We start from the raw sequence: 10695 nt of genomic DNA on the forward strand, positions 1-10695 counted from the left end.
GAAATGAATTATGCACTGATGCTTTCCTAATGATAATTGATATCCACAATACAATAATCTGAAAGGCTATATTTTCCAGCATTTTCACCTGTCCAAAGGTAATCTTCAGAATGATCAACAATTTGTCGTAAGAAGATTCGATAAAACCTTTCACAAGGTGATTACAAATTTTTGCACAGTGATAAATTTGGTGAGCTAGTGAAGTCTTCATTCTGTGAGATTAGTTATTGCAATGTTATCACAGCTGCCAATGTCTACCACAACCTGCCTGGGGAGCGAAATGTAGGTCAAAACAGCTCGATACGTCATCAAACATAAGAATTTGACAATTGAGTAGAGAGATAGTAACCCTTTTGAGGATGCATCACAATGCTGACCCAACTCACATCCAATTATGACGCAATGACTATTAGTTTTGCTTTTATAAGAGAAATAATAACAGAAGAGAAGCAAAAATTGTGCTTATTTTAAGGTATTCATCTAGCCTAGATATAGCAGCTTAGGATCTTCCATTTGCAACCGAAAAGGAGATGTGAACACAACAAGGGCCGTGTGACCATCCAGGTCATACGGACTGTATCTCCAGTTTTCACACTCAAATGCCTCGATCCGGCTATGGTGGCTGGACCACAAGTGTTAAATTCTTTGGTCACTGCCCTGACCACAGTCTCCGAATTCGTGATATTTCGTCTATAAGTCAATTCAATACTTGTAAAATCACATTTTTATTTAGGCACCTTAAGTTCTTCGCAGGTAGACTCCGAAATTGAGCACACATCGTCGATCAAAGCGCTAAGCCTACACACCCAATGTTAAATGATATTATAGTAAATGTATACGCCATTGGTGATAAGATAAACGAGGTGTGTCAAATTCCTACTCGTGTTCATGGTTCGAAGGCCAATTCACAAGCTCGTTGGGTCCATATTCAACTCGACTCATAACCAGTGTTTAAATTAACCTTCCCGAAGTAAATTTTTCATTAATTTAATTGACTCGCCTCATTTGTGACCGATCTAAAAGGCTGCCTCATAATTTTTTAAGTCTTTACCTGACCAAACCGATTACTGCATACATTTTAGATAGCGTTGTTTGCAGCACAGATGCAGTTTTTACCCTAAATGATCATGTCCATGTACACGTTTGTAGACATACGGGTTTCGCATATATATTCCCATTAATGCGGGATCCCCAAAACTACTCAAAACTTGTCATAAAAGATTAAAATGCCACTATTCTTGAACCTTTGCAAAGATAAAATACTTTTAAACGCATGAAGAGTGTAGTGCTCCGCCACTTCACTGAATACGAAAGTATTCAATGCACAAGAAAAATAAATGCATTTAAAATGCAGTAGGGGTTGGGGCTACTGAAATGGCTCAGAGGTCAGTCCACCCGATGAAGTCACAATTGTCAACATCTACCGCATTATATAGCCCCTCTCCTCTTTTGAGCGTCGTCCTCGACATCCAGTGTCAGTCATCGCAACGCAATCAGTGCTGAAAGAAAACATCCACTACCCAACCGTGTCGGTCATCGAATAACATGCCAATGAGAAGATACTTGGTCACAACGTCATTGGTCCCGCTTGGCGATTATACTGAATCTGGAGTTTCGTCCTGTCACGCGTGTCTACAGCCTGACGTAGGAACGTTGGCCTGATACACACTTATAGGGGAGGATGGAATTTAACATAGGGTTTCGCGTCTATGCATCCTTGCCACGTCTTTGTCACTCGGTTACAGCCTAGTCGTATCCATTTGGATTCTATCCAGCTAGTAAAGATTTGGGGGAGGTACCACGAGTTTGCTTTATCGATGTCTCCATACAGGTTAATAGCCGGTGTAGCTTTCGTTGTTAATAGCTTTCCGGTGGAACACAGAACTGAAGTAGTTGCCCAAGGTAGGCATAATTTTCAGCCCTTCTGTTTCGAGTCATCATCAGGTCCCTTATCCGAAAGATATACACTTCTTCCGTTCCGCTAAATTTCACCACCCGAAAGTAGAAATGGGCAAAGGTGTCCTTCAAGAGCTGGTACGCTTCCCGTTGTCACCAGTTTAGAACCCCGAGACTTGCCTGATGACGAATGAAGACGTTATGCCCGGGTAGAATATATATATTCTACATATAGTAGGGGCTGGGGCTACTTGTATGGCCCATAAGTCAGCCAACCCAGCAAAGGTGCAATGGTCAAGACAAAAATTGACCCTTAACCAAAACCGCGAGTTAAATAATTTACGTATTACACAATGTCTTCTAGCGAGGGCCAAATTTTTCTAAAAAATGACCCCTTTCATTAAAGAACTCCTGTGATTTTGCGACACTTGATTAATTTACTGACTCTTTTAAAAACTTGACACAATTCACCACTTGTTTGCTTGTTTACGCTAACTGAATGCATAACTAATCCACTAACTGCCGTTTGCCTAAGCTTGGATGAACTGATGAAGTGGAGATGAGGCAATAAGAAACAAACATGACCACTGCCATGGTTCTGGGATAGTACCACAGCTCCATCATAGAGCCGAGCAACGGTGTATATTGACTACCATCAGTCGTTCAGAACAGAGAGCTGCATACATTAATACCATCGAAAGGTGGTTACAAAGTAGCGAGGCGACACAAGGTGAGGTGATGGAACAAATATTGAGGTCGATTAATGAAACGAAAAATCTGGCCATAGTGGCCAATCAAATAAAGTTAAATCGGATTGGCGACAACCCACTAATCGATTATTGGGTGAGCAAGCCTATAAAAGGCCACATCGAGTTAGTAGTGTGATGCAGTAACGGCTCAAGGGAGTTAACAGGCCGTAGTCAGTGTAAAGGTACGGTAGTAATAAAGGCGACGTAAGTGAAGTTGTATGATTTTTATGCATAAAAGTAGCGGCCTAGGAATAGCTATTAAAACTACCTTCTAGAAAGAAAATGCATCTAGTAGAAATCCGGCGCAACAACGAAAGTGGATTTAAAATAGCTGCCTTTCTGTTTATTTTATTTCCGGTGACAAAAGCGCAGTAGAGTTGAATTTAGTGAGCAAATGTGAAGCTTGTCAACTTCACTGCGAGACTTGTAACAGCGTTGTTATAAATACGCCTCAATTAATAAATTGGTACCCCTCTGCTTCTGATTTTTGTCCTCCAACTCACACTATTACTCACTGAATAAATTGCTAACCACTGCTAGACATCTACATCTCCTACGCTGTTGGAGTTGACAGTAGTGATTATTGTGTTCTGCCCATCGTTTACGTCGCTCCTTTAGTGTAAGATTAAACTGATCACATTTCTAGACAAGCAAATTGCGGTTTGGTTTTTCGTCTGTTAGGGTAAAATATAAGAGTCTGCAAATTGTATCACCTTTTTTCATAACAGTTCTTGATGAAGAAATATATCAACCAGCAGCAATCAATGAGGATACCTCCTAATATCAATGACATCGCTCATGATCAAGAGTACAGCGGTGGATACCCCTCACACTCCCAGTGGGACAGGCAGCCAGTGCAGATTCCAGACACCTCGTGCTTGTATTTCGACTCTCACTTATCAAAGTCCCACTTTCCTCCTGGTCCCAATTCTTCGCTTAATACAGTGCAGTCGAAGCGTTACTTAAGGAATTTTGAAGAAACGACCATCATTTTTACGCATACTCCCTTCTTTCGAAGCAAACATTTAACCCAATTTTACTCACTCGCGGAACCACAATGCTGTTCATTGACAGCGTCGCACACCAGCATACCGAGTCATCTAGCTCCAGTGGCAGATTCGACAAATGCGAATTGGCGAAATCGGAAGCCCTACCCTAGAATTGATGCCCATCGAAGGCAGCTCATTCAATACCATCTTCGTTTGCTGTTGCATGCTCAATACTGTCGACGGCGAGGGCTCAAACGTTCAATTCAATGCAATAATCGACACTGCCATACATTGCAAAACGTGCTCAGGCATTTGGAGCAATGTGATAGAGAAAAAAGTTGTTTAATACAGCACTGCGTTTCATCTAGATGGTTAATTAGGCACTGGAAGAACTGCGTAAATCTCGACTGTCCAATCTGTGGAGATTTGCTACGAGAGCGTCAACAGGGAGGTCTGCCATCATGGCAACAGTAGCGATCTCACGCAGCGATTTGGAGACCTGTACAGTACTTTCGAGCTACAAAAGCGAAGTGGTCCAGATGGGTTCATTTTGCACGAATCTATTAATGCACGTATTCGCAGACCGCCGAGTCCATGGTTCCTTAAATGAATTTTCCCATAGTGACAACCACACTAAAGCATTCTTCTGGATACCAATGGATTTGTCTTGTCCCCGCAATCACGAGCACCAAGTCACCAGTCAAAGGCCTTTGGGTCATTTTTAGCTCCTCTGTTACATCAACCAGCCAAGTAGTTTTAACCATATCTATTGTTAACACCCCCAAATCCTAAGACATGCGTGGGTTTTACAATCACTTTTTCTTTTTAGCTTTTGCTTAGTGTTTTGGGATGTGTACATTTGTTTAAACACACCTGTTATTTGGATACGCGAAACAGTTATGTTGGTTTAACGGTGGCCAAAGCAAAAGGACTGAAAATTTTATAGCTTAACGACTGTGGACTCATGCTATCCACGATGTTATGCCATGAAATGACTGTCATTTTGTGGTCCTAAGCCATTTACAATGAACCATTGGGAGTTGAAGGAGCTGATTTGGGTTAGAGGGACTTGACAAAGAACCGTGTGCTCCAAATTACATGCACTTTACTGGATAATGCATGGCGGCGCCTTCATGGACGTGCCTCCTACAGGACACTCAATGAAGTCGAGTTAAACTCTTCTCGTGGACATGTATAGAAGTTGCGGTTGAAAAGGATAGGGTATAAACTAATGGTTATTGCATAATGGTTGTTTCGTTCAAACATGATTTAAAGCCAATGGATGTTTTTTTCTGGATTCTCATTAATCACTATTAATTATAGTCGAGATGGATACTGCCTATTTGGAAGTAAAACAGACTTCAAGAGCCGACAATGCGGTAATCCACTGAAACACCAAGTACGTGTGTCTCAGTAAGTTGGGTATGGTAATTGTCATAATGACTTAGTCGGCATTTCGCTGCCGTTCTTTTGATGACATTGTGGCGATTTATAACCTTTTCATACTTGACTCGGACGCTTGCAACCCCTGAAACTGTTTTTGCCTAATATTTTGGAACTTTCATTTGGTGGCTAACGTCCAAGCATTCTAAAAGTTTTGTGCTGTCGCTCAGTCTCTCCTGGTTAGTTCATTAAAAACAGCGATGCACTAGAAGAAGCAAATTATCCTGACAGCTACTCGAAGATCAAAGTCAATTCGCTGTTGGGAGCATATGTGACTAAGCTCACTAACTCTAACACCTACTCCGACTCCGACACGGTGTCCAGCTTTCGGCGCTTTTTACAACCCACATATCTATGTGGTGCATAAACTAGCAACCTTGTTTTACTGGTTTAGTAATGATAAGGGGGGTTATGTCTCGGTTACATGCATAGCATGACTGTTTTCACTGTTTATTTGGAAACAGGGACACGCATTAGTAGGTTTAACAAATCGGCACAGTGTTCGCAAGTTTTTACTTGTATATTGCGGGCTACAACCGGCAAAAATGGAATGGAGGGCTTATTTTTGTTGAGAGTGAGACATTTGGGCTAAATTAGGTAGTCATGATGAATATTTTATCAATTCTTGTGAAGACAAGAAGGAGAGTAGTCCAATGGTCCTAAAAGTGGACAAATATGTATGAGGTGATTTTTTAATACAACATTTGAGAAGGGTGATGAAAACTTCCCTTGTCATCAGTTGGTTATCAACTCTGTATTCTTTCTGATTTTGTGTAGCCAAAGCACTTATTGAAGACCTGAAACAGAAAGGGTGCTGATGGCCAACTATTTGAAATTGGCTGTTTAAGAGCAGGGATAATTGCCATGATCATGCAGCTACACGGAAATCCATAATAATTTTAAGAAGAATGTTAAATTCCTAATTGTCTCTAAATTTTCCATTAAACCAACTTTGTTCAAAAGAGCTCATCGATATATCCACGCGTTCTTGCTGCCCTTATAATTTTCATTTGCTATATTCGTATCCTATTTCAGCCAAATGAGTGACTACCTAGCCAGTTATACGCAAAGCTTCTTCCGATATGAGACCTGTTCCGCAATAGCATAAATGAAATTCGTCAAACCGAGTTGAAGTAAGACGTCTCACACACATGAAATGGCTCTTTCCTTATAGGCTTTAGTGATCCCTGTGCTCACTGAAAAGATTCAGTGTCTGCTCAACTTCACCACACGTTTCGGGTCACGATGCAGACAGCTGGGCGATCTTGGCGGCTGCATCGACAATGTCATCGCCTCCAGCTCAAGAAACTCTTTGTTTTCCATCAACATTGTCCAAGTTTTAGCACAATCCACTCTTGTACCTAATACTGATACCCAGCCCCCGGGTACATGCCATCCTCCGTTACCTAGTCTTCTAGATTGCATTGCTTGTGTTAAAGCAGAAGTTTAATGAGAGAAGTGGAGAAATATCTCAAATGGACTGGAATGATTTCACAAGACATCACACCAAGCCTGGAAAGGTGCGTAATGGGTTTTGCACCTCAAAATGCATTGCAGGCTCATGCACCTAATGGCGGTTGATGCGACATTCAACCAAAAATACGCGTGGTTAAGACGAAATTTTCAAATTGTTAGACTTTACCTTTCTCTGGTCCAAATAAAATGCGTTTCTTTACTAAGGGCGGTCTAAAATAATTGTCCAAAATACAACCTAATCTATTTCACTTAAAGCTTACGACGATAGGGATTAAGCAATGAATGCGATAAATGGTTGTATAGTCTATAACATGTTAATATCTTATTGTTCCTAAATAATAGTAGATTTGTTATCAATTTGAAATGAAAAAAAAATCAACTACACTAAGGGGTATTCAAACCCGAGGTCAGATCAGTTGGCTGTTAGTCACGACGTAGGCATGACTCAATGGTCAACTGCCGAGGCATTCGCTACCAGCATGTCAGTTACGTGACGTTCTGCCATGTGTACATGAGTCCGGGGGTAGCCATTGCGTGACATGACAAGTTGGTCGTTCCTCAGTTCACGAGAGGTGCGATTGCACAAAATGTTATTACAAACACTGACTGAGTTGAAAACACGTAAAATGGAAGTGTGATGTTTTAGGCCTAGGAAGAGTTGCTTTTTAGTTGTTGAATAAGGATATTAAAGTACGTGGGTCATTGGTTCCTGTTAGTTGATTTGTAAACCATTTAAATTGTATTTTTATGCCATTTTTTGCTTAAATTTAAGTGCGGCGAAAACACTAAACGCATGCAGAAGACTAGTTTGGGTCTTTTCCATCAATTATTTACGATAATGACAATATTTAGAAGCGTATGTGTGGAGATGAATAGCACCTTTAGGGAGTGACCCATGAACCTAAAGATTGCTCTTCCCGATATTCGAACGTTTGTTCGTATTCAGTTAGTGATTCAAGTCAAACGTGATAATTTCAGAGCCCTCTAAATCATTAATTTAAGCTCAAAGTGAATTTGGGCAATTTGTTTTATTCTTTTATAAATCCAAGAGTAGATATTATTAGTTAGGAGGTAACTCATATTTTAATGCACAAGTTCCTTGTTTGTTTCATATCATACATTTATCCTTAGGAGGGAGTTCATCAGGATAGGTCCCAAAATATTGCAAATTGTTTGAGGTAGAGGTGAATCTCATTATCCTATGGCCGCAAACTAGCATGTGAAACAGATCTCTGCTGAAATTTTTTGATGTTGCATTACCAAGTTTTTCTTAAAAGTGCCTTAAGACTTTGGTCATGAACTCAATAGTTTCAAGCGATTTTTCCGATCCCGGTTCCTTGCAATGACTTGAATGCTGACAGTGAATGAGTCAGATGGACCTCATCCATAGATTTGGGTGAAAGCAGGGAAAAACACTTTCTGGTGGAAAAAATAGGACATGTATAATTCGGAAATATGCTACAAATTAGGGCATGTTTGATACTTAAATTTCTGCAGATCAGAATAGCTGCATTTTACATTTATCCTAATTTGCTATGATTTTGAGTGTTTGTTTAAATGTATGCGCTAGTCATATGAGAGGGGGAGGTGAGAGTTCTTTGACTCGTAATTTGTGACATTGACTGGCCCGGCGTAACTCGTACCCTACGTGCTGTTGACGACAATTACCCTGGTACTAGGACGTTGCCTTGTTGGAAGAAGGAAGAATCGTCCTTTAGAAGTGTTATCAGCCAATAGTAAAGGTAACTGGGAGTTTATCATATGAAAACTGATTAAATCGTGTTTATTTCAGTTTTCTTCAATGGACAATGGTTATATTTCCGCTTTGTTATCACAAGAACTGCCTCGTAACATCAGTGACAATAAAACTAATCAGCAGCAATCCTGTGAACTTTCTCCACACCTCCTGCAACATGTCTCGCCAATTCCAAGCTTAGCTGCCGATAGGATGACCTGGGGACGAGATTCAATGAGCAGCACTATACTGAGAACGGACGACCCAGCCTTTGATTCAGAAGTCATCTGCGCCACTTCTCGGTCCTCGTGCAGTGTTGAACCAATTATTTCATCGCTAGCTACACTGCAGATTACGATGGATGCAAAAAAAACTGTTGCCAACCCAACTTCTTGGTCTTTTGCGCCACATTTGACCAATTCCAGTTGCTTTAATTCCAATTCGTCTTCACACAGCAGTTCAACTCAAGAGTTTCCCCAAAATTCACCACAATCACTTGAGTGGCTTTGTCATGATCATACCGGTGAAGAGAATGACCAAAATTGCGTTTCGTGCAACATTATACGGATGTCTCTTCAGCGCGTCTCCGATTGTAGCAAAGCAGAGAACCGTCAAGATTTATTTTTCACGTTGTCTTCTCTAGTTTCTCCGTCGCGGAAATCCACTCGGCATGGGGGTTTAAAGATAGGATGTCAAAAAGGCGTCTGGCCAAGTGCAGTATCTGGTCAAGTTCAGCCTACCGCTTTTCTGCCCACTAGCTCAGCACTCCCCTCATTCCCATATCAACCGGCTCTTTATCTGTCGATTGCTAATCGCAGCGACAAAATATCTTCCTCTCAAAATAGACCGCAGCTGTTCAAGAAGCTGTTTGCATATAGGCTGCAGCGGGATCGTGGTTTTCGTGAAAGGTGCGCAGTTATTTATTTTAACTAAGTAAACAGATTTAGAGCTAAATTTGATCCACGAATGAACAAATTGACAAGGTGTATGATCGCCATGCGTATTACGCCGGAGGAGGAGGTGAAGTCGTTTGCCATGCCTACAGATGGACGTAATAACCTGCGACAGTTTGTAAAGGAGACTAGACATCGGAGAAGATACTTGTAATTTTCTTGTAGTGACAGCTTCACATCTTTAAATATGCTCTATTTGACGCGTATAAAATTGCCATGATCTGGGACACAAATTTTTATGTGAAAGCTCTTTGTTCTCGGCGTGCATTAATTCCTTCGAATTTGTGAAAAAAGTTTGGGTTAAATGGGATCTAGTGCAGTTTATATTTGTAAACATCACACCTCCTGGGCCATTTGTGCCTGTGTTAACATTGCTAGATTGCATAACAACTTCTTCACATTAGCTTAAGGAAACATCACATTCAGAGTATATAAATGAAGACAAAATAGTCAAAATGTGAAAAATTAGCTTTTCTAGCTTTTAATGAATTACAATTCCATGCTAAAAGCAGTGCAACTTAGACTAAACACAATCTGCTTCATTTGAGGTTTACTACAATAGTTCGCCAAGGGGCTCTAACCGGCATGACGAGAGCTTTTGCCGCTAAGTGATTGCATTGCGTCATTTCCCTCTTTAGAGTGCAAATACCTGTGTCAATGGTGTTTCGCAGGTGTTTCTCCGCATGAAGAAGCCATGCATCCACTTCAATCGGTATTTATCAAACGCTTGCAAATCGTATAATGCGGAGTTCACTGAGTTAAACGAACCAAACACAATGTAAAATATGCAACTGGAGGGCTCAGGGATACGATGCCTGAATATGGTGACTTCACTGCACTCAATGCAATGAACAGATTGGGAAGGAAATTTAACTAGTTTACAAATCAAAAGTTCATGCCTATTTTAATTTTTTTAACTCGATCAATGTGTTTGTAACAGGATTTTCTGCAATCGCACCCTTCGTGAAATGAACTGACAGACAACTCCCCAAGTCACACATTGGCAACCCTCGGACACATGTACACATAGCAGAATGTCACGTTGATGATAGGGGTGTGACAAATGCTTTGGTAGTTGGCTAATGAGTCATGTCTGCATGCTAGCAGATTGTTAGCTGACCTGAACTGGAGTCAAGGCGCAATGCCAGAGGGTGACTTGACATTGGCTACCCGGCACGCACGTGACGTGATATAGAGGTAACATGACATGACAATGCTCTGCAGGGGTTGATCCCATGTTTGGGCGATCGAATGCGTGTGTACTTACGTTAACTAATGCATGCACGATGCGTCTACACACTTTGGAATGCTCCTTCAATAGACGTTGTGCACATGAACGCACCGTCAAATACACCCATTTCTGTTTTAGGACAGTCACGAGTGGAGGAAAGCTGGACTAATGTAAGGTCGAAGTCATTCGGAAAATGTTTTCACAATGTAGTAAAGGAAGGATA

At 41.0% G+C, this 10695-nt stretch overlaps 1 protein-coding gene across 1 annotated transcript; it reads left to right on the forward strand. All coding sequences in view use genetic code 11, as the record gives it.

The window, feature by feature from the left end:
• Positions 1–3379: 3379 nt before the first annotated feature.
• EGR_04283 (Histone acetyltransferase p300) lies at positions 3380–9395 on the forward strand (the record flags this gene model as incomplete). The annotated part of the gene is made up of 4 exons (XM_024493532.1): positions 3380–4085; positions 6259–6462; positions 8392–9196; positions 9230–9395. 4 exons carry the CDS (start codon positions 3380–3382, stop codon positions 9393–9395), a joined length of 1881 nt encoding a protein of 626 aa, XP_024352040.1.
• Positions 9396–10695: the final 1300 nt, after the last annotated feature.

This window comes from Echinococcus granulosus, assembly GCF_000524195.1.
Source record: "Echinococcus granulosus chromosome Unknown EG_S00026, whole genome shotgun sequence".
In the NCBI taxonomy this organism is placed as follows: Eukaryota; Metazoa; Platyhelminthes; class Cestoda; order Cyclophyllidea; family Taeniidae; genus Echinococcus; species Echinococcus granulosus.